At 33.9% G+C, this 26,470-nt stretch overlaps 3 protein-coding genes across 3 annotated transcripts; 2 read left to right on the top strand and 1 right to left on the bottom strand.

Moving 5' to 3' along the window:
- Positions 1–1,575: 1,575 nt before the first annotated feature.
- Positions 1,576–4,349, top strand: LOC110668340 (eukaryotic translation initiation factor 5A). Its single transcript, XM_021829531.2, has 5 exons — positions 1,576–1,852; positions 2,907–3,029; positions 3,129–3,185; positions 3,272–3,346; positions 3,894–4,349. The coding sequence occupies exons 1-5, from the start codon at positions 1,730–1,732 to the stop codon at positions 3,993–3,995; spliced, it is 480 nt and encodes a 159-aa protein (XP_021685223.1). The 5' UTR covers positions 1,576–1,729; the 3' UTR covers positions 3,996–4,349.
- Positions 4,350–15,371: 11,022 nt separating this feature from the next.
- Positions 15,372–20,149, top strand: LOC110668338 (probable WRKY transcription factor 3). Its single transcript, XM_021829530.2, has 4 exons — positions 15,372–16,006; positions 17,387–18,081; positions 18,168–18,326; positions 19,591–20,149. Exons 1-4 carry the CDS (start codon positions 15,557–15,559, stop codon positions 19,865–19,867), a joined length of 1,581 nt encoding a protein of 526 aa, XP_021685222.2. The 5' UTR covers positions 15,372–15,556; the 3' UTR covers positions 19,868–20,149.
- A 1,189-nt stretch (positions 20,150–21,338) lies between these two features.
- Positions 21,339–26,441, bottom strand: LOC110668337 (uncharacterized). Its single transcript, XM_021829529.2, has 12 exons — positions 26,426–26,441; positions 26,200–26,314; positions 25,280–25,294; positions 24,910–25,198; positions 24,731–24,814; positions 24,298–24,627; positions 23,795–23,933; positions 23,516–23,678; positions 23,058–23,186; positions 22,418–22,612; positions 21,892–22,014; positions 21,339–21,643 (listed from the first exon to the last, which is right to left on the bottom strand). The coding sequence occupies exons 4-12, from the start codon at positions 25,184–25,186 to the stop codon at positions 21,533–21,535; spliced, it is 1,551 nt and encodes a 516-aa protein (XP_021685221.1). The 5' UTR covers positions 25,187–25,198; positions 25,280–25,294; positions 26,200–26,314; positions 26,426–26,441; the 3' UTR covers positions 21,339–21,532.
- Positions 26,442–26,470: the final 29 nt, after the last annotated feature.

Consider the following 26,470-nt stretch of genomic DNA (forward strand, 5'->3'; position numbering starts at 1 on the left):
AAATAATACTAAAATTAAAAAAATTTACTTTAATAAATTAAAATTGAAATACTGAAATAAAATAATCTATGTTGAGCAACCATAGGTGCAATTCACTCGACATTTTGAGGACACGAGACTTAAGGCATTTAGTATGTCGAAATCAAACTTGTAATGTAATCGCGATTATATTATATATTTGATTATGTTATTTGATAATATTAAAAAATTTGATATAATAGAATAATAATTATGTTGAATAGCCATTACATATAAAAATAAATATAATTATGATTATTTATTTTAATTTTTTTTATTTATTATCAATATTATTACCATTATTACTATTCAATTATCACCGTTACTATCATCACTAGTCCTACTCTATCATCACTATCACCACCATAACTACCATCACCACCACCACCATTTTATTATTATTATTATCGCTATCACTATAATTTGATTACTATTATTATCACTTAGCTATTGTCATACTTATCACCATTGAGCCACACTATCTCTTATTCATTACATACAAAAATAAATATAGTTATAATTATTTATCTTAATTTTTTTATTAATTATCAATATTATTACTATTCGATAGTCACTAGTCCTACTCTACCACCATAACCACCATCGCTACCACCATCACTATTTTGTTGTTATTATGGCTATCGCTATCACTATCACTATCACTGATCACTATTATTACCACTTAGCTATTGTCATACTTATTACCGTTGAGCCACTACTACCATTAGTACCTCATCTTGCCACATTATCACTTATTTATTATTATCACTTAACTATCAATCACTATAATAATTATTACTTATTAGAATATTATAAACATATTAAAATAAAATTATCATTATATTACACTATTTATATTTTTATTTTATAACTAAATAAAGAATGTAATGACAATTAAATTATATTACACTATAATTATAATTATATAATATAATTAATTATATTATATTACATTATACTTCACCGAGCATAACTTAATAATATCTCAAGATTCAAAATATAAAAAATGATCATGTGAGTATGGCGCGCGTGTATATATATATATATATATTCTCCTTTTATATGATTAATATATTACTGTTAAATTTGGATAAGAGAATTATTTAATAAATAAAATTAAAAATTTTTTATTATAATTATTAAAATTTATTGATGAAATAATAAATAATAATAAATTTTAAAATAATTCACCTTATTATGATAATAAAATTTTTGAATTTTAGTTGGATATAATTTTATTTTTATTTAAGATAAATATTATGATTACTAAAAAAAAAAGTTTTTTGAGATAATTCAAAAGAAAACGGCAAGAATTTTTCATTATTATGATTTGTACTACGATCATAGCACTAGTCTCATAAGGCATCTTTCTGAAACAGTGGCGTCGTCCCACGTGTTTTCAGCGTTATCGCAACGCAAACACTTAGATATTTTTTCTCATTCTTTCCACAAGATTAAATCCTACGGCCCAAACTCTTCTATCCAAATTAAAAATCGTACGGTCCAAACTCGCTTAATCACACAAAAGCCAGCTTTAGAAAAACAAAGAACCCTAGATCCTTTTATATTTGCTCTCTTCCCTATTTACCCCTATAAATACCACAAATCTCAGTTCCCCTTTCGCCCTCTCTGCTTTTTATTTCTCTCCCTTCTCTGTTCTTCTCATACTCTCTCGTATTCGAAGCTAGCTACCAGCCAACCAATCGTCACCATGTCTGATGAAGAGCATCATTTTGAGTCCAAGGCCGATGCTGGAGCTTCGAAAACTTATCCTCAGCAAGCTGGTACCATCCGTAAAAACGGTTACATCGTCATCAAGAACCGTCCCTGCAAGGTAATCAATCTCTTGATCTCTTTTATCTGCGGATTGGGTAGATCTGTATCTCTGTCTTTTTATTTATTTGATCTGCTGTTTTCTTAGATCCTCATGTATGTATCGGAATATTGGATCCGAACTTTTTTAATTTATATCATGCTGGTAATTAAAGCTTGTCAATTTTGTGGAGGGTGTTTGGTGAGAATAAAGATATAGTGTACACAGATCTTTTGCCTCCTTTAATTTGATTGTAATTTAGTAGTATATGCGTGATCTCAATAGTTTAGAATCTTGTTTATGTAACATTTTTGAGATAATTTGTTGCTTGGCTAATAAAATTGGATTATAAGTTTTTGTGTGGATTTGTTGGATAATTGATTCACACTTATTTATTCTAAATTCCGTGTTGTTCTGAAATCCTGTACTTTTGTTGCTGATGAGTGATCCATATTTATTCCTGATTCCGTGGTGTTCAAGAAGTTAGGAATTTAAATAATATTATAAATAAATCGGATTATGTTGCTCGCTATAATATGTACAATGTAAAATTACAAATAAAGAACTCTAGATGCCCTTGTATCAGTAACTCATCGTATTTATCTAATTCTTTTTGGTGGGGACACTTGGTTATTAAATGGGAGCTAAATGACTGTCAGGTCCCTGGTCCTATTTTTTTTAAAACCCCATTAGAACGTGACTTATTTTGTAAAGTCACGCTGTTAAGGAACACTTGTTTTAACCTCGTAAATTTATGGTTTGTACTATCCATACTATTTAGACGATAGGGACGTTTAATTGAGTTTTTTTGAAAAAAATAGGGACTAAGTTAATTTTGGCAAGATACAACGACTTGATAATAATTTACCCTTAAATGTGAAGCTACAAATTAGGAATTCATATGGTGCGGATTATGATAACTACAATTCTAAGTTCTTTATGTTGGAATGTCTTTTTTTTTTTTTTTATTCAAGTCTTTGCTTGTTTGCTTTCTTCTTCTTAAATATTATCTGTTTTGCTTGTTTGGTTTCTTCTCAGTTTGTTTCTTAACAAGTAATTGTACTTTGTGTCACAGGTTGTTGAGGTCTCAACCTCCAAAACTGGCAAGCATGGTCATGCAAAATGTCATTTTGTTGGAATTGATATCTTCAATGGCAAGAAGCTTGAAGATATCGTCCCTTCTTCTCACAACTGTGATGTATGAACTATGACCTTTTACCTTAGTGGTTTGTGTGATTTATGTTAATTACTTTTCATGAAATGTATTTTTAATGGCATTGCTTTTGGTTGTTTACAGGTTCCCCATGTTACCCGTACTGATTATCAGCTGATTGATATCTCTGAGGATGGATTTGTATAATCTTATTTACTCTCTTGTTTGTATATTTCCCCCACTTTTTAGTTGGTTGAACTTTAAACTAATATACTGCTAAATTTCAGGTGAGTCTGCTGACTGAGAATGGAAACACCAAGGATGACCTAAGGCTTCCAACTGATGAAAATCTGCTGACTCAGGTTAGTGAAGAATACCACCTTACTGGCGGATTGATAGCCATCTCCCAATTCCCTAAAGAACACCCCAATCCCCCAATCTGCTAAATAGGATAACCTATGAGTGATGGAGTGGAGGTGGAAGAGAAATGAAGGGGTATAAGATAATGAATATGCCCTTCATTATTCAACTTTAAGAATGCAGTTTTAGCTGAAAGTTGACAGCAGTCATAAAAAGTTTAGTTGAAAATTCACAGGATAGCCATAAAATTGCAGCCCACTAATAATCGCTTCTCTGTTGAAACCTAATGTGAGGGGTAAGAATATAGTTTTGAATTGCATGGATGGGGATATAGGCTTTCAAATCTTCCCATTATGGAAGTCAAATCTCAAATTGGGTTATCACATAGCCTCTCCCTGCTAATCCTTCCAAGAACTGCCTTTATTTTCCCCATCTTCTAGCGATTCATATCCATTGCTCTGTGCTCTGTCCTTGGTACTTGGATGAACTATGACTAAATGATTATTTTATGATTTTCCTGGGTGATGTGAATTTCTTTGTATTATGCAGATCAAGGATGGATTTGCCGAGGGGAAAGATTTGGTTGTGACTGTGATGTCTTCCATGGGAGAGGAGCAGATTTGTGCTCTGAAGGACATTGGCCCGAAGTAAATGTTCCTCCCACTGTGTGGGGCTTGTCCATTGTTGACTGCTGATAATTGTAGTTTAGCAGTGCGATTAATGTGGGTTTGAGAACATGGGCTGTTTCAGGAAATATTTTACATGAGATGAGACTTGTCATTAAGTAGCGGTTTTATTATTTATTTTTATATTTTTGCGCTTTGTGTGGAGAAGTTAAATCTGCTAGCAAGACTATACGCTTCGTAGCAACTTTGGATGTTTCAAACTATTTACCGTTTCGTTTCATCATGTATTTGAGTCCAAGTAAGTTTTTTGTTCGTGGAAGCGTGTGTAAACTGTCTTCTGATGATTCTTTTATGAAAATGTATTGTGGAAAAGAAATAATTATTGGTGTTTGGTTTTTTAAGTTTATTTTAATGTTGCTAGAGGGGTGACTCATGGATGAGATTCTTAATAAGGGGCGTACCAAGTTAGATGTAAGTTTAAATGTTTCGACAACTGAATTAATCTATTTATGAAATCAACACTATTGATTAGTCAAATTCAGCTATTAAAAGCGGCAGCTCCCTCCAAGACTTCCTTTTTCTCGCCGCTCCTCCAACTCAAGATAGCCGTAGCCAGTAGCAGAAATTGCTGCCTCGCATTCATCTGTGCTTCCTTCTTCACTGTGTCGTTCAGGTTTGAATGTTTATTGTTGCTGCGGTTGTAGATAAAAGGAGGCTGACGACTGGAGGTTGGGCTTCATGGATGAAATTGTGCCCATTGCTTATTGTCAATAGTCAATTGTGCCATGTAAGCCTTAGCCGTGGTAATTTGCGATTTAAATTAATGGGTTTTTTGTGCTTAGGAATGATTTTGTTTTTTTTGTTTTTTTTTTTTAAATTTTAAATTCGTTTATGGTATTTCAACATGTTTTAAGAGTGGCAAAAATGTTCACATGTGAACCCAAAATACTGTTTTTTTTTTTTAATTTTTAAAATTATTTCAATTTTTCAGAAGTGAATGAGTTATTATAATTTTTTTTAAGTACCTCAATTTCATTTAGTTTTTTCATTAAAAGAAATAATTGTTAAATTTTAAATAATAAAAAATATAAAATTATTTCAAGGCTTTACAAACAGGAGTTTAAAAAGTCAACTCAAACAAAATGATTGTCATGAAATGAGCAATTCTAGCTAAACAGTCTGCTACTTCATTCCAAGTCCTTCTTCGTATCTGATGCGAATCATGTTTAAATCAACTGGAATTTTAAATTAATTTGTGTCCTTATTCTAACTGGATTGCTTATTAAGTTTCTTATTTTTAATTAGGATTTAATTTCTAATTTTTCTTGTTTTATCTACAATTTTCTTTTTATCTATATTTTTTTATTGTATTTTAATTTATTTATAATTTTTATTGTATTTTTATTGACAAGTCTCATCCAACCAAGTTAGAAGGATATATATTAATAGTAAATTTGAAATAACACCATCTTATCAATTATTTCAAATGGATAAGATTATCTCAATATTTATCATCCTGATATACATTTATCATTCTAATCAATTGAATAAAAACATGTACTTTTTATCAAATTTAAATATCTAATTTCAAATTTCCCATCCAAACACAAAATTCAAATATTTTATAATTTATCTGTCACGACCCAACCTATGGGCCGGATCGGCACTAGGACCTGGGCCAGCCTAAAGCCCCCGAGGCCCGTAGTAAGCCTTAACTGTTCATTTACCCAATTCTAAGGCCCATTGGGCCCAAATTCAAGAAACCAAACGGACAGTCCGCCATAAAATGGACTTTCCAACGGGAGTTTTTGACTCACCCAACACAATAAATACTCAATTGGGGAGCTCAGCTCACCCTCCACATACTCATCAACATAAAATAAATGGGAGCTCAGCTCCCTCATCCAATCCATCAACATGCATAACATATTTAAGTTTACAGGTCCAACATGATAAAAATATTACAGACCAAATTCAAATAAATACTGCTAACACATGCGGAAATTCTAGGAGTAATTAAAATTACACAAACATGGATAAACAACCTGCGAAGGATAAAAGCAGGTTAACCCAGAATAAAATATCCTCCTGTGGACTGTAAAAATTTTGAACAGAGTGAGCGTTCGACTCAGAGTAAAATATCAATCTTAACTATAATCTCTATAACTATCTCAAACTAATGCAACTGAGTGAAATGCAACATTAACATCATATTCACATCATAGCATCAAAAGGTAATTTGGAGCACTCACGCACCTGTAGCATCAATCATAATATATTGGGAGCCGATCCTCTCTTAAATCCAACAGAACTCAAGCGGACTTTCGCTTAATAAACCAAATCGAGGGTCCCAGAAGAACTCAAGCCGTGACTACCCCTCGAAGGAACGGGTCCCGAAGAACTCAAGCGTGACTACCCGCCCTATCCATAGTCCACACCACATCACACGCACGCCAACGCACGCACACTGCTCCAAATTACCACAACAACACTCATGGCACATTAACAGTTATGAATGCAACATAAATCGTGCCTAGAGTTTAACTACATAAATATATTCATATAAGTGATGCATGGGCATGCTGAACATATAATAATATCGAAATTATAATTAAAATTAATATTTTACTCACAATCTTGACGACAAATTGGCGGAGGAAGAAGGTCGGCTCACTGACAATTACATTACATCTATTTAATAAATTTGACTCAATACAAACAAAGAAAAGATCAACTAAGTCGTAAAATCTCTCCCTATACCTAGGACCTACCCAACCTGCAAAAGGGCTAAAAAAACGCATTTCTATATTCACAATCCATATATCAACAGTTCAATCATATCACACAGCCCCTCCTGGGCCCATCAAATCAATCATCCATCACAATACGCAAAATTTCAATTTAGTCCTTATTATTGATCATTTTTGCAAAAACTGCCCAAACAAGCTCTAAAAATTATAAAACTTTGCCCCGCGGTCCTTAGCAATATTACTAAGCTATTGCAAAAAGAATCGTAATTTTCTAAGCTACCACGAATATTTTATGGATTTTTAATCCTATTTAAGCACTAGAAAATTACGAAAAAACAAGGTTCGGGTTTACCTTTGCCGATTCCGACTTCGGGAACGCGCCGACATCTGACAATGGGGCTAGCCAAAACCTCGGTCAATTCGGAGACTTTTCCGAAATTTGCATCGAATTTCCGAGAATCGAGGATACCTACACGAAGCCCATAACACGGGGGTTAGTACATAAATTTTTCAGAATTTTCTAAGCTCATTTAATGGTCGAAAATACACTGCGAAGTTCCGTGGGACCCACCGAAAAACGGTGTCGGAAAAATTCGAAATTTATGTCGTTGCGAAGCTCTCGACGAATGGAGCGTGCTGGTGGCCTCGGTTTCCTCGTGGGATTCACGGTTTTCGAGAAATTTAGCCCAAAAGTCGAAATGGGCTAAAATCTTCCCGAGCAAAAATCGGACAATCCGCTCGATGGATTTCGGCGTTCTTGGTGTCTATGGAAAGCTCTCGCCGAGTAGATGATTTTGGACACAAGACCCGGTCCAATCGGTGGCCGGATCGGCCGGATTGGCCGAAGCCCGAGGAAGGAGATCGCGCGCAGGCGGGAGGAGAGAGAGAGAGAGAGAAGAGGGAGAGCCATCGCTTGGAGAAGAAAAAGGAAGAAGGAAAAGGGCGGTCCGATTCGACCGGTCCGATCCGGGATTCGAATACAAAATTTTGAATTTTACTCGCCGACCAAACGAGGTCCAAAAATTCTGAAAAATTCCATAAAACTCAGAAAAATACGTAGACTCCAAATATATTTTTAGTTTTGCCACGTGGTCTTTAAATTAATTTTTAAAAATCATCAAAGTTTATATTTTCGGAAAATCGAACCCGATTTTTAAAATCCGAAAAATCTCAGAAAAATTTCAAAAATTCAAATAAAATTAAAATACCAAAAATACTCATAAATAATAAAATTTTGGGGTGTTACATTATCTATATTATCTTTTTTTATATACGTCATTTTAGTATCCGAAAATTGTTTTTTTTTTAAATTGTTGTTCCAACTTTGTGATAAAATTGATAGATTAAATTTTGACATTCTAGGTAGGCTTTGATTTTTCAGATTTAGTCATTTTTATTTTATACATAAAAAGTGTAATAGGATAGTTTATTTTATTTCTCACAAAACACTCTATAACAGTACATATCTATAATATATATAAATATACAAATGAAGAGCGAACTTTTGAATAGATAAATATAACCTTATTATACTTATAAAATTATTATTTATAAAATACTATTACTATTTAAATAAATAAAAAAAATAAAATCCTAAAGAATTAGAATTCTAATGCTATAAAAATTGTAATTAAATTAAAATTCTTAATAATAAAAATTTTTTTCAAACATTCCCCTTCTTTTAAAAATGCTATTAATTAATTAAATAAAATTTATTATATATAATTAATTTATTTGAAAATCAATTTTATATAATTAATTGCCAATCGTAATTAGAGTCCAATGACAATTGGAATTTGGATTCCGCTTCATAATGACATATATAATATAACATTAACTTATTATTCTATTTCACATAAAATTTATTGTACAACCATTAATTTTTCTTAGATAATGTTAAATTCATAAAATTTGTTAACAAAATTAAAATGATGATTGAATTTTTTACTATTAAAAATTGCACCGTCTTAATGTTTAATCATCATTTATATATAAATTAGCCCAATTCGAAAATTATTTTACAATTTTATTGACTAATATAAAAATTGATTTTATATATGCATTTTTTTTATATTTTCTAAATATATTGCATACTTTTAATATGATCATATTTATTTGTAATTAAGATTATATATTGTAATTATAGGCTATATAAAAATTAGTATTAAATTTCATTCTTTTATCTTTTTTTCAAAATTTTAATTATAAATACATTAAATTACATTATAATTTTTAATTATAAATATTTTAATATATATATATATATAATATAAAATATATTTAATCCTTAATTATATATATCCCACAATAATTAAAATTTATATAATTAAAAATAGTTAAAAAGTACATTATATATAATATATTATGTACTAAGAACTAACTTTAAAACTTAATGTAATTTATATATAAGTTTAATGATAATAATCGCAAAAAATTATTTCAAGAATCGAAATCTAAATTGAAATCTAATTAAATTAAATTACAATTGAAATACTGAGAATATAATTAAATTAAAAATGAAATATTGAAGAATCAATCGGAAATCATATTAAATTTTAATATGATACCCATTCTTAAATAATCTCCAAATCGAAATCAAAACTATACGTTCTTATAGCTTATGATCACTTATGAAGTCAAACTATATGTGTTTATAATATGTTTAAAAAATAAAATTAGACTAAATTAGTCATTTTAATTTGAGATTTTAAATAAATATCATAAGAATCAATTTAAATAGAATATTTTTAGCTTTTTCCTTAAATTGATATTAAATTATTCAATTTCAGATTAAATTGACTTTTTTAATTAAAAAATTAAAATAATTTTCAAATGTCGAAAAAATAATTGATTAAGATTAATAAATCTTATGATATGATATGAAGTATCTAATTTCATAAATAAAAATCGATGATTTGATCTTGAAATCAGATCCATGATCACAATAATTTTTTTTTCATAAAATTTGGACCAATTAATAGAGATAAAACTATTACACTATATACTTTTATTTAACTTAGTAAGTTTCAAAAATTTTATTTATGTAATAATTATATTATTTTTTAATATAAAGAAAAATATTAAAAAGAATGAAGGATGAAAATCATGATATTTAAAAAATATTGTCATGACCCAACTTATGGGCCGGACCGGCACTAGGACCTGGGCCAGCCTAAAGCCTCCGAGGCCTGTAGTAAGCCTAACTATTCCTTAACCCAACTCTAAGGCCCATTTGGGCCCAATTTCAAGAATTCAACCGGACAGAGTTCAGTCATAAAATGGACCTTTCAACAGGGAGTTTTTAACTCACCCGACCTGTAAACACATTATATAATCAATTGGGGAGCTCAGCTCACCCTCCACATACTCATACAACATAAAAATAAATGGGAGCTCAACTCCTTCATCCAGTCCATCAACATGCATAAAATAATAAGTTTACAGGTCCAAAATAACAATATATATTACAGACCCAATTCAAATAAATATTTTTAACACATGCGAAAATTCTAAGAGTTAACAGGTTTATACAAAAATAAATAAACGACCTGCGAGGGAGAAAAGCAGGTTAACCTAAAAAATATCCTCCTATGGCCTGGAAAAATATTGAACAGGAGTGAGCGTTCGACTCAAAGAGTAAAATATCAATTTTAATCATAATCTCTATAACTATCTAAAGCTAATGCACCCTGTAGAGTGAAATGCAACATCAGCAATAATTTCACATCATAACAGCAAAAAGGTAATTTGGAGCACTCACACACCCGATAATGTCAAACAATACATATATGGGAGCTGATCCCCTATACAGCTCTCTTAATCCAACCTGTGCCAGCGAAGAACTCAGCTCGGACTTTCACTTAATAACCAAATCGGGGTCCCAGCGAAGAACTCAAGCCGTATCTACCCCAAAGGACTGGGTCCCAGCGAAGATCTCAAGCCGTGTCTACCCGTCCTATCCATAGTCAACACCACATCTCACGCACACCAACGCACGCACACTGCTCCAAATTACCACAACAACATTCATGGCACTTTAACAGTTATGAATACAACATAAAACGTGTCTAGAGTTTAACTACATAGATACATACATATAAGTGATGCATGGGTATGCTTAAACATATAATAATATCGAAATTACAATTAAAATTAATATTTTACTCACAGACTTGACAGCAATCACTGTAGTGGCTGGGCAGAGGAATAAGGCTGTCTCGGTTCACCTGACAATTTTATTACAATTATTTAATATAATTGACTCAATATAAACTAAGAAAAGACCAAAAACGTCCTAAGTCGTGCCGAAAATCTGGCAGAGTCTTCCCTATACCTAGGACCTACCCAAACTGCAAAAGGGCTCAATACGCACTTCTATATTCACCGACCATACACCCACAACTCAATCATATCACACAGTCCCTCCTGGGCCCATCCAAACAGTCATTAATCACAATATGTAAATTTATAGTTTGGTCCTTATAATTGATCATTTTTGCAAAAACTGCCCAAATAAGCTCTAAAAATTCTAAAACTTTGTCCCGCGGTCCTTAGCAATATTATTAGGCTATTGCAAAAAGAATCATAATTTTCTGAGCTACCATGAATATTTTATGGATTTTTAATCCCATTTAAGTACTAGAAAATTACGAAAAAGTAAGGTTTGGGTTTACCTATGCCGATTCCGACTTCCAGGACGCGCTCAAGACATCTGACAATGGTAGGGTAGCCAAAATCTCGATCCAATTCGGAGACTTTTTCGGTAGCCGGTCTGTCTGGCCGGAGATTTATAAACCTGGACAACTGTCGAATTTCCATGAATTGAAGATACTTACACGAAGCCCACAACACAGGGGTTAGTACATAAATTTTATGGAATTTTCTAAGCTCATTTAATGCTCGGAAAAGCACTACGAAGTTCTGTGGGACCCATCGAAAAACGGTGTCGGAAAAATTTGAAATTTATATCGCCGCGAAGCTCTCGACGAGTGGAGCGCTCTGGTACTCTCGGTTTCTCGTGGCATTCACGGTTTGCGAGAAATCTAGCCTAAAAGTCAAAATAGGCTAAAACTTTCCAGACAAAAATTGGACAAACCGCTCAATAGATTTCGGTGTTCTTGGTGTCTATGGAAAGCTCTCGACGAGTAGATGGGTTTAGACAAAAGAACCGGCCCAATCGATGGCCGAATCGGCAGAATTTTGGCCGGGAAGACAAAGCAGCGCGTTGCGCTTCACGTCGCTTCGCGTGACGATTCCCAGCGTTCCAGGCGGTGGCCGGTGAGCTGTGGTGGCTGGGGAGGCGGCGGCGCGGCGAGGGGAGGAGAGAGGAGAGAGAAAATGGAAGAGAGAGAGAGAAAGGGGTCGGGACGCACGCGGGGAGGAAGAAGGAGCCAGTCCGATTAGACCGGTCTGATCCGGTCCGGTTCGATTTGGTCGGTTCGATTCAGGATACAAAATTTTGAATTTTTATTCTGCCTTGGGACTGAAAACGAGGCCTAAAAATTTAGAAAAAATTTCTAGAAAACTCAGAAAAATTCGTAGACTCCAAATATATTTTTAATTTTGCCACGTGGTCTTTAAATTAATTTTTAAAAATCATCAAAGTTTTTATTTTCGAAAAATCAGACCCGATTTCTAAAATTGAAAAAAATTCAAATAATTTCCTAAAATTCAAATAAAAAAAATATCAATAATTACCCAAAAATAATAAATTTAAAAATTAGGGGTGTTACATTAGTGGGATTAAAAATTCATAAAATATTCATGGTAGCTCAGAAAATTATGATTTTTTTTACAATAGCCTAATAATATTGCTAAGGACCGCGGAGCAAAGTTTTAGAATTTTTAGAGCTTATTTGGGTAATTTTTGCAAAAATGATTAATTATAAGGACTAAACTGTAAATTTACACATTGTGATTGATGACTGTTTGGATTGGGCCCAGGAGGGGCTGTGTGATATGATTGAGTTGTGGATGTATGATTTGTGAATAGAGAAGTGCGTATTGAGCCCTTTTGTTGGTTGGATAAGTCCTAGGTATAGGGGAGACTCTGCCGGATTTTCGACATGACTTAGGATGTATTTGGTCTTTTTCTTGATTTGCATTGAGTCAATTATATTAAATAATTGTAATAAAATTGTCAAGTGAGCCGGGACAACCTTCTTCCTCTGCCTAGCCGCCATAGTGATTATTGTTAAGTCTGTGAGTAAAATATTAATTTTAATTGTAATTTCGATATTATTATATGTTTAAGCATGCCCATGCATCACTTATATGTATGTATCTATGTAGTTAAACTCTAAGCACGTTTTATGTTGCATTCATAACTGTTAAAGTGTCATGGATGTTGTTGTGGTAATTTGGAGCAGTGTGCGTGCGTTGGTGTGCGTGAGATGTGGTGTTGATTATGGATAGGACGGGTAGACACGGCTTGAGATCTTCGCTGGGACCTGGTTCTTCGGGGTAGACACGGCTTGAGTTCTTTGCTGGGACCCTGATTTGGTTATTAAGTGGAAGTCCGAGCTGAGTTCTTCGCTGGCACAGGTTAAATTAAGAGAGCTGTATAGAGAATCAGCTCCCATATATGTATTGTTTGACATTATCGGGTGTGTGAGTGCTCCAAATTACATTTTTGCTGTTATAATGTGAAATTATTGCTGATATTGCATTTCACTCTATAGGGTGCATTAGGTTTAGATAGTTATAAAGATTATGGTTAAAATTAATATTTTACTCTCTGAGTCGAACGCTCACTCCTGTTCAATATTTTTCCAGGCCACAGAAGGATATTTTTGAGGTTAACCTGCTTTTCTCCCTCGCAGGTCGTTTATTTATTTTTGTATAAACCTGTTAACTCTTAGAATTTTTTCATGTGTTAGAAATATTTATTTGAATTGGGTCTGTAATATATATTGTTATTTTGGACCTGTAAACTTATTATTTTATGCATGTTGATGGACTGGATGAGGGAGCTGAGCTCCCATTTATTTTTATGTTGTATGAGTATGTGGAGGGTGAGCTGAGCTCTCCAATTGATTATATTTATTTACAGGTCGGGTGAGTCAAAAACTCCATGTTGAAAGGTCCATTTTATGGCCGGACTCTATCCGGTTGAATTCTTGAAATTGGGCCCAAATGGGCCTTAGAGTTGGGTTAAGGAATAGTTAGGCTTACTACGGACCTCGGGGGCTTTAGGCTGGCCTAGGTCCTAGTGCCGGTCCGGCTCATAGGTTAGGTCGTGATAAATGTATATATATAAATTATACCAATAATAATAGTTAAAAAATTATTGATAACGAAAATGAATAATATAATAAATTTTTAATTTTTTTCTTAATTTTATTTTATGATCATACTTTAGGGAATTAAAACATCAGCTATAATGTTTACTGATATAATAAAATTTTTTTTAAGACCTATATCACCGTTAATGATACATATTATTAAATTATTCGATAATAAATATATCAATATTTATAAAAATTTTGAGTTATTACTCTCACAAAATATAATTATGAAAGGTAATGAAAGTATCATATTTTAAGAAATTTTATCTTATAAAAGAATTTAACAAGAATAATGAAATAATGGGTATGAAAAATTTTAAATATTTATATATTGTATTACACTAATTAAATTTTAATATTAATTATTATAAAATCTCATTTTAAAGACTAGTGTCTATGTGTGTGTGTGTGTGTGTATATATATATATATATATATATATATATATATATATATATATATATTAATGTCAACTTCGACAGAGAGCATTAAAAAGGAAATGCATCACATTCATGAAATTGGGACCAAATTTTCACTCTCCAGCTAAAGCCGTAAGTGCTCTGCAGATGCCCACACCATTATTCCCAATTAATAATCAATTATTGGTGCACTGGTACTTGTGCTACGCAGTCAACCTTACAATCACTCGATATAGTATTAAATTTATTTTTAAAATAATTTTTAATATCATTTAACAAATCGACCTTTCAATCTTCAGCGAGAGGCTCAGTTTCGGACACTCAAATTCAAAAAAATAAAATAAAAAAAAATCCAAACATTACTCGTGACCCCTCTTGCAAATTTTATTTTTTTTAATGTTTAAAAAAATATTATTTTTTATTATTATCGATATATGTAATAATTATTATAATTATTATTTCTTTTATTTTCATATATATTTTTTTATCCACTTATTATAAATTTTAATAAATAAATTATCATACATTAAAACCTAAAACACCCAAGTCATCATACTTGAAATTCAAGCAACAAATCATTCTTGCTCTAAATCAAAATCATTACACAAAAAAAAAATCAAAATCATTCTATATATACCCAAAAAAAATATACTCAAATTATAATAATTTGGATCAATCTTGGGGTGCCAGTTTGCCACATGAAATGATCTGTGTTGCTTAATACAAACAAAACGACAACTACAGAAGAGAGACTATCATCAATCATCAATCATCAATATCGTCATTTGCCACCACTTAACAAAACGTGCATCATCCTCCTGCCTACCCAAATGAATTTTATTTATTATTAAAATGAATTTTATTATTTTATAAATAATTAAAGCATCCAATGAGAGAGAAAAGAAAAAGACAAAACGAAAAGTGGTTTTAAAGCTTGGTGTCTGGGGGCGTGGACTTTTTACTGAATTCCAGATCCGCCAAACAAATCCTTAAAAGAGAAGAGAGAACAAAGAAGAAAGAAAGAAAGAAAGAAAGAAAGAAAGAAACCTTTTTTTATGTTTGGATAGACAGAAAAAGTTGTTAACCGCTCGCCTGCAGGCCACAACTGTAACACGTTTCTGTTTCTTCATCCAATGGCTGATAATGGACCCCGCCACCCCTCGCCGCCGGTTTCTTCTTCTCTTCCTCCGTCATCGTCTAAATTCTCTTCCACTTCTTCTGCCCGCCCAACTACCATCTCTCTCCCGCCTCGCTCATTCAACGATACGCTCTTCACCTCTGGCCTCGGTATGGGCTTCAGCCCTGGCCCCATGACTCTTGTCTCTAGTTTCTTCTCCGATTCCGATGACTTCAAATCTTTCTCCCAGCTCCTCGCCGGTGCCATGGTCTCTCCCGCTGCCAATACCAACAACAACAACAAACTTCTCGTTCCTCCTCCTCAGGAGAATAAAAACTCTCTTGCTGACGTCAGCAAGCAGGCCAATTTGTCCATCGTTCCGTCGTCGCCGATGTTCACTGTACCTCCGGGGCTGAGTCCGATGGCTCTTCTCGATTCACCGGGGTTCGGGTTCTTATCTCCCCAGGTAGTTAGTAGTTGAGCGTTGAAATGTTTGTGCGGAGTCGTTTATCAGCTTTCATTGTTAGTTTATTTCATAAAATTCTTTAGTTTTGTTTGCTGAACATTGCATGGTGTTCAAAATAGATTAACATCTTGGAAAGTGGTAGGAATTTCAGGAATGGTGAGAAACTGTCATTAAGCGAGAGGATGAATTTGGAAATTGCAGAACCAATAATTGCAGTCCATGCCCATGTGTCCATTTGCAAAACATTTTAGACTTTGCCTATGTCCTATTAATATTTTTGTTTTTTAAGATATTTGAATTTCATTATTTATGGACCAGCTTTATTTATTGAGATCAGTGATAATATTGGAGCATGTGATAATTTTAGTTTGGCAATCTTCATATCCTATCAATTACATCAATCTGTCAATGGTCCACCATGTGGCTCCAATAAGTTGGTTTATTGGATTTCATTTTCAACCAAGATGTTAAGGAAGGAGGTACTTGAGCACTTTGGATTTTGTTACTTCCTTAATATTTTTTAGATTATGCCATTACTTATAGCTTAAGATGTACTTGAACCCATCGTCCTTCCCCTTGAATAAAAATAATTTCAAAAATATAGTTTTGTTGTGATTGGAGCTTTGTCAATGATGAATAGTTACCAGCATTGTTGGTGATAGTTGAAAGATTTAAGGTTATGTTTGATAGGGCTTAACGTAATATAATATAATTAATTATGTAATATAATTAAAATTAAAATTAAAATTATAATGTAATTTAATTGTCATACATTTCTATATTTGATTGTAAAAAAATATATATAAATAGTATGTGTAATGTAATGATAATTTTTATTTTAATATTTAATTTATTTATAATGTTAATAATGAGTGATAATGGTTGTAGTGATTAGTAGTCAAGTGATGGCGGCGGCGGCGGCGGCGGCGGCGCTGACAGTAGTAGTTAGACAATGATAGTTAGACAATAGTAGTGATAATAAGTTGAGGTAACAACAATGGTAGTGGCTAGGTAGTATAGCGATGACAGTGGCTAAATAGTGATAGTGGTGGTTGTGGTAGTGGTGACAAGGTAATAGTTGCGGTAATTGGGCAGTGATAGTTGTAATAACATTGACAATAAATAAAAAATTAAAACAAGTAACATAATGACATCCATATGTAATTATCATTAAGTTATGTTATTTTGATGCTAATGAAGGTGCAGTACTGTCTTTTAGCAATCTGAGTTACTTAATCTGGACTGTGATTCCTAATCTACTCATGTGTTAATAGATACGTAATGGGTCTGGCGCTGTTTGCATATTAATGTGTCTCTGTTTATAGTCGAAAGGCTATGTTATTGTCATTTGCTTATTTTAATGGTTTTTGAGGTTTGCAGGGACCCTTGGGAATGACACACCAGCAGGCGCTAGCTCAGGTTACTGCTCAGGCTGTGCAAGCCCATTCCAGTATGCATATTCAAGCACAGCATTCATCTTCTTTGCCATCAGCACAGGCAACTTCTTCAACGCAGTTTTCATCTGTCACAACTAATTCAACTAGACACCAGCAGATGTTACCCTCAATCCCAGGCCCTAGTGCTTCCATTAAGGAATCTTCAGACTTCTCTCGTTCTGATCAAAGATTTCAAGCTTCTTCCCTTGTTGTTGATAAACCTACCGATGATGGCTACAATTGGCGAAAATATGGACAGAAACAGGTGAAAGGGAGTGAATTTCCTCGAAGTTATTATAAATGCACACATCCCAAATGTCCTGTCAAGAAAAAGGTTGAGCGATCTCTTGATGGTCATGTAACTGAAATTATCTACAAGGGGCAGCACAACCATCAACGTCCCCAACCCAATAAGCGTGCAAAGGATGCTGGAAGCTTGAATGGAAATTCAAGTAATCAGAATAATTTTGAACTAGCTTCTGAATTTGGAAATGTGAACAAATCTAAAGATAGGAAGGATCAGGAATCAAGCCAGGCTACGCCTGAACTTTTATCTGGGACAAGCGACAGTGAGGAAGTCGGTGATGCTGAAACTGGTATAGATGAAAATGATGAAGATGAACGTGATCCCAAGAGAAGGTACTTTCGTATGACTAAATATTTCTATGGTCATTGTTGCGTTAGATATTCTATTAAGCATGCCTAATAAAATCTTTGTCCTGCAGAAACACGGAAGTCAAGGTAACAGAACCAACTTCTTCACATAGGACTGTCACAGAGCCTAGAATCATTGTGCAGACTACCAGTGAAGTTGATCTTTTGGATGATGGCTATAGATGGCGCAAGTATGGGCAGAAAGTTGTCAAAGGCAATCCTTATCCCAGGTGGTTTTCCATAGCCTATATGATTGCATCCTGTAGCAGTACTGACAAATTGAATAAACACCATTCCTTGGTTCTTATGATCCTTCAGTATGGTTTAGAATTCCTTGTGGTAGTCTACATAATTGAAATTGATAGGCATTTGCAGTATTTAGATTTTTATGCATGTTGATCCATAGAAACCACATGACATATATATTTTTTTTCAAAAAATATATTTTTGAAGGGTGTGGGACTTAGAAAATTAAAGAAAATGAAAATATGATATTCTTTATTAGTGATACTTTCCCGATTCCTCCTTTCCATCTTAATTCCATCTGGCACAATTTTTTAAATAAGCTACATACAAATGTGTTCTTTTTCTTTCTGTCTTTCCTAAAAAAATTTTTTGGTTCATTATGAAGCCAAATAAGCCATGGTCTATACAACAGAGCGTAATCTTCTCCCTATTCTTGCCAAGTTGGATGGATGGGGAGACTCAAACCTAAAACCCCTCTCCCCACATGCGTGAAGGGATAAGGAGACCAATCACGCTAGGTCTTATTGGAAGCACACAATACTGTTTGATTTTTATTTATTTATTTTTTTCTGTTGGTTTACTGTTGTGGTCTTCAATGTGAAACGTGAACAGAAGTTGCTAATTTATGTATGGAAATCCATTTCTTCCAATCACAGTGCCAAAATACCCTTGATTATGCAAAACAGTTGATATAGAGTTAGTGTTAAGAAATTATTATCGGGAGAAAAATGCGAGAGTCAAAGTTCAGACTTCTTCCTCCTGCTTTTTATGTTCTTGATGCTGTTGGATCATCTTCTGTTAGAATTTAAAATTTTGTGTTTTGCTCTCTCTCTCTCTCTCTCTCTCTATTACTCTGGCTTTTAGAAGACTTTATATTTGTTGGTTGTTCTGTCATTTCATCATTACTAGCGTTTTCCTATCTAGTTTTCTGGTTAAATTTTTTACTCTTTTATATTTACAATTATTTAATATTTAATTCCCTGCTTTGGAGGCTTTATTCAGTTTTACTGGTGTTCTGTCATGAAACCATGTCTTCCCAGAGAAAGGTGACACCTATGCTGTTGGTATCATGTTGAACATTTAGGTTACTGTTGCTTATTCTGTTTATAGAAAATATTTATACCCATCTTGCAATGCCTAATTTTTGTCTTTGTAACCTTGGGTTGCCATTACATATTGTGTCTATGGAAAATACTTATCTATTTAATGTTAACATTTAAGGTGTATTTTCCCTTCTATGGTCAACAGGAGCTATTATAAATGCACAACCTCAGGCTGCAAAGTCCGTAAACATGTTGAGAGAGCTGCAACAGACCCAAGAGCAGTTATAACAACATATGAAGGCAAACATAATCATGATGTTCCTGCTGCTAAAGGGAGCAGCCACGGCACAACCAGTAGTAACCCAACTGATCTAAAACAACAAAATGTAGAGAAGCATGCCTTAGATAATAGGAGAGACTTTGGTACTAATAATCAACAACCTATAGCACGGCTGCGGTTAAAAGAAGAGCAGATAACATAATTTCCTTGAGTTATCATGAAAAGCAGGATAACACAGACATTTACTATGAATCATGAACTTGCTGTAAGATAAGAGAGAAGTCAATCTGGGCCTAACTTTCTTGGACCCAGTTAGAAGACACTACTGTTTTATGTAAACAGGTTAGCGGGTATATTTCATTGGAATCCTGTTATGTGCATTCTTTTGTACATTATCTGGAAGTAATGTTGCTTATAGTTGTTAACAAATCACAACTGTTTTATTTGGATTATGCATTTGAGAATGCAGATATTTTCCTAGTCTTATCATCTGTTGACATTTGCCTTGTTTTTCACTGGTTTGGTTCAAAGGTTTCACATGGTTCAGCCTTGAATTTTGGCAGGCTGCTGTCTTGGTTATAAGTAGTCTTGAATTCTGTTTCAATATGGACTAGGTGAAGAAAATGTTGATTGGCAATGGGGAGATGAAAGCTGATGAATGCAGTGGACTTTTTATCCTACTTATTTAGGTTAAAAAGTTTGAAGATAATTTAATGCAACAACTAGTCTTAATCCTACACTAATTGGGGTTAACTATATGATCCGTGTTAGCAATATCTTTTGCCTTTTCCCTTGTCCACTTAGTTTATTGAGAACAAGTTATGTCAATCCTCATTCTCTTCATATTAACCACATGCTTTATTGATGTTACAGTCAATAATTCTATGTTCAAACTACCTAGGTGAACTCTACCCTCTTTTCTTTACCTGCACTCGTCCATCAAGACGCAAGAACTTTTGCCTATGTTGCACCGCTGATGTGGCGAAAGTAACTTCATTATCCACAATCATCCGTGATATGGAAACCCTTGCCTATACTCCAAAATACCCAGGCAGCAGTATGCCTAAACCTCTTGCTCACTTAATATTAGATTGGGGTGTTGATATAGTGCGTATGTACACGTCTCCACTATTAAATCAAAAAAGATTCATACTCATGAAAATTGATTGAGTATTGCAACCGTACTCTTTTATATGAATGAGAATGCAGAGCAGCGAGTGATGAACCCCACGGTAGCTATTGTATGGCATAACAAGTAATTGTTAATATGATGCATTTTTCTAGTTAAATAAGGTGCATTTAATTAATTTCAGAATGTCTTATACCCACTTCATGTGTTCATATTTTCATGAATCACGTTGTGGACTACTTTTTATAGTTATTTTAATTGTTGGATGGGTGAGAATTAGTGAGAGAAGGGTATAATCCTGGCTGAACAGCCTCCTAGTTGACAGTAAAAGAAAAATAAAATTTATTGTGACAAAGTGCTCCGGAAGATGGATGATCTGCTGTTTGCTCCCTTTCAGTGGGGTGGTTTTTATAGTATATTACAATCTAAAAATTGTTTTGTTTCGAATGCTTGCTTACTGAACCAAATTTATCTCCTAGATATTTGATCTCCAATCTCCTGTTCTTCATCCTTCATTACAATGATGATCAATGCTTTAGGTCCATAAAGAAAAATAATACAGATCTTCATGGATAAGATTAACAAGAATTCACTTTCAAGTTCAAAAGAAAAAAATAAATAGAATTTTCTTTCCATTTTTACCATCAATGCAGGTGATGATGGTCCAGTTTCTACAAATTGTTGTGTGCGCCAGAACTATATACTGCAGAGGCCTTACCATTCAGATTCCCATTAAAATCAATCATCCCTAGTTACAATGGTGGGTATTTGGCCACGATTAATTAAATCAATCTTATTCAATCGCACACAGCACAATGCTTGCTCTGGCAGTTCCTCTGGTTTTTGTGCCTGTCAACATTGTCATGGAAAAAACAGTTCAGCTGCTGATGCTTGAATGAAAATTTAACAAATGAAAGATGTTTGATTCAATAAACAAGGGAAAAGAGAGAAAGTAGCTTGCAGAAATTAGAGGAAGAAACAGGAACCAGGACAAACTGCAACAGAAGCATAAATGACAGACAAATGTAGTGTTTTATATAAATCCTTTCATGTTGAAACCATTTTGCTTATGCTAATATTAGTGGCTAAGTCAATACCTGAATAGTCAAGCCCACATTAGCTATCCCATCCTTCATACGTTCTCGGAATGCTTCAAGTCCTTTTCGAGAAATGTAGCTGAAACGATGTATATCTAGGTCAATCTCAAAGTAATTGGGCCCCTGCAGGTTATAGAAGAAAGAAAGAAGACAATGTTAAAGGAAAAGAACAAGGAAAACAAGGTAAACAATAGGCAGCAACTGCAGCTAAGGAACAAATGAGGACTTCACCTAATTCTAACACAACAGCACGGTAACTCAAAAGGTGAAAATTCACAGCTAACAAAAATATATTGTTCTATATAAGCAATGCAAGGAAAGGCTTCAAGTTGCAAAATCAACCTAAAATGTTGAAAGACTCAAAGGGACTCACTGGCAAATGGAAATTATTGTTCAAACTTGTTAACCGTATCTGTTTGCATTGTTTTGATTCTTGTCTTTTACTCAGTCAGTAAATATTTTTTTATCAAACTTACCACTGGTAAAAAAAATGCGATATTTGAAATAAGTGAGGAACTTTCATTACCCTAAAGAACTCATGCTGAGGGCGTGAAAGAACAGGTTTATCATTATAAGCTTGTAAAAGCTTCCTTTCCGCAGAACTCAACTGCAAGTCCTCTGGATTAACCAGCCCTACCAGAATTTTTAGCCTTTCTCTAAAAGGAACTGTGGACTCCTTTGCAAAGCCTCTAACTTTCTCCATATCATCCTCGACCAGTCTCTGAGGCGGAACGCAACATTAGTAATCAGCTAAAGTATTATACAAGTTGCAAAAAGAAACTATATGGCCTGTATTTTGCATTCAGAAAAAAAAAAAAAAAAAAAAAAAAACAGAGTAAGCAACATTATTTGAATCTTGTACATCTATGCATTTTGCTTCTTTTAGAAAGAACTTTGAGCTAAGTACTTGTGCCACCAAGTCACTATTCAGTCACACTATATTGTGTAAAATGAGCAAATTGATCTCAGGCAATTAAGGCTAAGGCTTTCTTTACCTAAGCTGAGGTTTTTTAATGGAGTGGAGGAGATACTATGTCCCAGAGAAAAAAAAAAATTAGTTAGCCTTAATTAGGACCATCTGGAAAAAAAGAAGGCCTAGACTATGCATTTTGGGCAACTAAAAATCACATAATAAGAGTTCTATGAAACAATAGTTCACAAAATACCTTGATGGAGTCTTGAAAGTGAGGAGAGATCTCTTTATCAAAATTCTCAGATAGTTTAAAATATAGTACAAGACTCATGCCTTCCCCATCGCAATCACCTTGGAACATGGCTACAGGATAAGTGGGAAGCTGCAATGAAAACACCCATAATGAATACATAAAAATTAACCACTGATGGCCTAACTACCTGTTGCTTATTTTACAGTTCATTCTGGTCCAAATCACAGTTCTGGCAAAACAATTCCCAAGAAACAAACCAAGCAAATTCACATTAAATGCGAGTGCAATTTTCTTTCTTTTTATAAATGGCAATAATGGGTTTTGTTATTGGTGGAACTGAGTGAAAATGCAAAACATTTTTTTAGTGGATAAAACCCCGACCTCTTTCTCTACCCATAACAAACTCTGAGAAGAAAAACTTGAGGAAATGATCGTATTAAGGAAAGAGGAGAGATAACCTGTATGTTAATGATTAGAAGCGATGGCAAATTTTCATGTGGTTGCACATAAGGAAGTTCAAGGTGTTGAGCAATATGATTTATCTTTCGTGGGCATACAAATAAATCAGCACCTATTGGTATATAAGGACTGAAATTTGGAGCAGGACTCTTCTGCTTATCTCTGCATAATTAGTTCATTGATGCATAGAAGTCAAACAACAAGAGAAAATAGAAAGACAAAGAAAAGTTTAAAACACATGCTCATACTAGACATGCAGAAATGACTTAAAAACATGCCTGAAATAATTATCTCCGCGAAGTTTAAAAACTGAAGGAGGAACCTCAGTCCAGCATCCTGGAGTAGGCTTCTCTCCTTTTGAACTTGGAATTAGAAATCCTGCTCTTGGGCGATATAACAATCTCCCAGCTGCACCAGCTTATGCATTGAATCATGATTAGTAAAGAGCAACACTTACATACAAATCACTTACAGACAAGACTGCAATTTTATGTTTCACCTATTCTATCCAAATATTCAACTCTCAGCTTACAGTTATAGACATCTGTATATGAACTGTTCTATTGACCTAACATGGCTTCAGCAAAATAGAATCCATGATCATGTATCCATCATCGTGTACTTAGTGTTGATTTGTGTATCATGTGCATTAGTGACATAGGGACTTCTACTATTAGTAGGACAAACCATATTGCAAAAGTTAAAAAGCTACATTAAGTTTCATAGTAATATTTCAACTATTTAAACTCTGAACATAATAAAAACAACTATGAGGACTCACAGAATTGAGTCTTTTCCTCTCCATCGCAGGATTTCCTCTTTAAAGAAACCATAATAACTGTTGATTTTCTTCTATTTTCTTGAACTTTCTCTCCAGAGTCACAAGTAAGCTCTTTAAGACCTTTAAAACTTCCATAAGGATCATCTACTACTTTCTTTGTCTTAGTAGCAATGTCTTCACCCTTAGGAACCCCTCCATCTATTTTCAGGTAACTTTCATAGAATCCTTCATACTTGCTTCCAGTATCTAGGATGCGAGATGCAGTTCCATATTGAAGCAATTGAGTGCTTGGTTTTTGCCCAATTGTATTACCAACAGAAGAAAAACCATCTGGCAGACCAAAGAAGGGAAAGAAATAAGTGTTGGCCTACACATAGAAGAGTCAGAATTTTAAAAATATTCACTTGTTTGTGATGAGATGTGAGTGTATTACCTCCATACACACTAATAAAATCATCATCTGAATCTGAGTCTATAATACTAACAGAGTCAAACCATACTTCCTCTTGGCATATTCCTGCAAATTGCAATGATTGAATTCTGATGCAATGAGATGTGTTTTTTAAGTTGTTGTTATTGAAATGAAATGTAAAATAGAGGGAAAGAACATACCATTTGCATCAATTTGGCTATGGTTCCATTGTAGCTGGGTGTGATGGAAAGTCTTGTTAGAAGCTTCAGATCTTCTGCATGTAGTTGCAGCACCCTTCTCAAAGTCAAGATGAACATACTCACTAAGAGTATAATCTCCGATTGCAGAATCACTAAAGCGTTTGATAGGTACATCAGGAATAGAAGTGGAAATCTTTCCACGGCGTTTGGCAAATTTATGGAGGCGTTTCCTATGTGATCTGGTTCTTCTATTGGCTGTTGAGACGCATCCACCCATTGTGACAACAACCTTCAATAAACACCACACTAGAAAGTGTTTATTTCAACGAGAAGGCAACCAAGAACACAAGACTGAGGAAAGAAAAGGAACCTGCAATATTTTACCCTGCCAAATAAATAAGAAAAAATGTCAAAAAATTAGAAAAAAAAAAAAGACGACTTGGAGTAAATTTCCACACTAGAGCAAGCCTATTAACACAAAATTTATAGTAGTTAACCATACAGATTCAAGGCAGAAAAAAATATGAAGAATAACAAGAACACCCACACATTGAAACAGTAGCAAAAGAAGAAAGTTATGTTTGCTTTTCGGTGAGGAGAGCTCTTCAGAAAATAACTTCTCATTTCCTAGTGAAAGTTTACACACCAATTTCAATAGTATTCCTATGGTTTCAAGTTCCCACAAGCATATTTTCATAGAGTTGAACGTTTACCCAGGATGATTCCAATTTGGGTTTCCTTATAAAATATGTAATTCTGTCACTAGGATAATCGGATAGGATCAAACCATTTTGTATTAAAGAAAGAACAGGTGAATCACCGGAGTAAAAGAGGAGAGAACAGATTGTTACGAGTCCACATCACTTAAGATAGTAAAAGACAAAAGAAATCCAGATAATTATGCACTGGGACAAAATGATGAACATCAAATATTAAGTTCTTATTAGAGGATACAAATTACAACTAGTTAAAATGTTAAGTCCTGACACATTAAAAGAAAAAGAAAAAGAAAAAAAAAAACCCAAATCGGACAATTTGAGGACAGAATAGCCATTACGTATAGCAAAATCAAATAGGAAATGCACACTAATGCAATGAGAAAGCATACAAGAATGAGTCCCAAAAAGCAAATTCTATACAACAGGAAACAACAGAAGAAACTTTTGTAGACACTAATAACAGAACATTGGAATGAATTAGGCACAAAGAGAGACAGAGAAGCCAACGTCACCAAATCAAAACCAGAAAGGAAAGACAAAAGCAAGAAGAAGAAGAAGAAGAGGGAAGAACCTGAGAAGAAAGAAGGGGGGAAATCCCAGCAAAAAGAATGAAACCCAAGTCAGAGAATTTGGATTTCCCCCATTCCTCTCTCTCTCTCTGTGAGACAACAACCCACCAGCAGAAGCTGTAAATCCCACAAGGAGAGGTAATAATGGGAACAAAGAGAAACAGATACAGAAAGGGAAAAAAAATGGCAGAAAGAGAAAATGATCAGATGCAAGACAATGCAATATACCAAATTGAGGTTCCGATTCCTTAGGATCCTATTTTGATTGCTAAT

This window comes from Hevea brasiliensis, chromosome 2 (assembly GCF_030052815.1).
Source record: "Hevea brasiliensis isolate MT/VB/25A 57/8 chromosome 2, ASM3005281v1, whole genome shotgun sequence".
NCBI lineage: Eukaryota > Viridiplantae > Streptophyta > Magnoliopsida > Malpighiales > Euphorbiaceae > Hevea > Hevea brasiliensis.

Excerpts from the sequence above, each read along its gene's own strand:
- LOC110668338 (XM_021829530.2), top strand. The coding sequence starts at position 15,557 with ATGGCTGATAATGGACCCCGCCACCCCTCGCCGCCGGTTTCTTCTTCT. Across the intron at positions 16,007-17,386 it reads TCGGGTTCTTATCTCCCCAG|GGACCCTTGGGAATGACACA; the intron begins GTAGTTAGTAGT and ends TGAGGTTTGCAG. Across the intron at positions 18,082-18,167 it reads GAACGTGATCCCAAGAGAAG|AAACACGGAAGTCAAGGTAA; the intron begins GTACTTTCGTAT and ends TTTGTCCTGCAG.
- LOC110668340 (XM_021829531.2), top strand. The coding sequence starts at position 1,730 with ATGTCTGATGAAGAGCATCATTTTGAGTCCAAGGCCGATGCTGGAGCT. Across the intron at positions 1,853-2,906 it reads TCAAGAACCGTCCCTGCAAG|GTTGTTGAGGTCTCAACCTC; the intron begins GTAATCAATCTC and ends TTTGTGTCACAG. Across the intron at positions 3,030-3,128 it reads CTTCTTCTCACAACTGTGAT|GTTCCCCATGTTACCCGTAC; the intron begins GTATGAACTATG and ends GGTTGTTTACAG.
- LOC110668337 (XM_021829529.2), bottom strand. The coding sequence starts at position 25,186 with ATGGGTGGATGCGTCTCAACAGCCAATAGAAGAACCAGATCACATAGG. Across the intron at positions 23,679-23,794 it reads CGCGGAGATAATTATTTCAG|AGATAAGCAGAAGAGTCCTG; the intron begins GCATGTTTTTAA and ends CTAATTATGCAG. Across the intron at positions 22,613-23,057 it reads ACTTTCAAGACTCCATCAAG|AGACTGGTCGAGGATGATAT; the intron begins GTATTTTGTGAA and ends GTTCCGCCTCAG.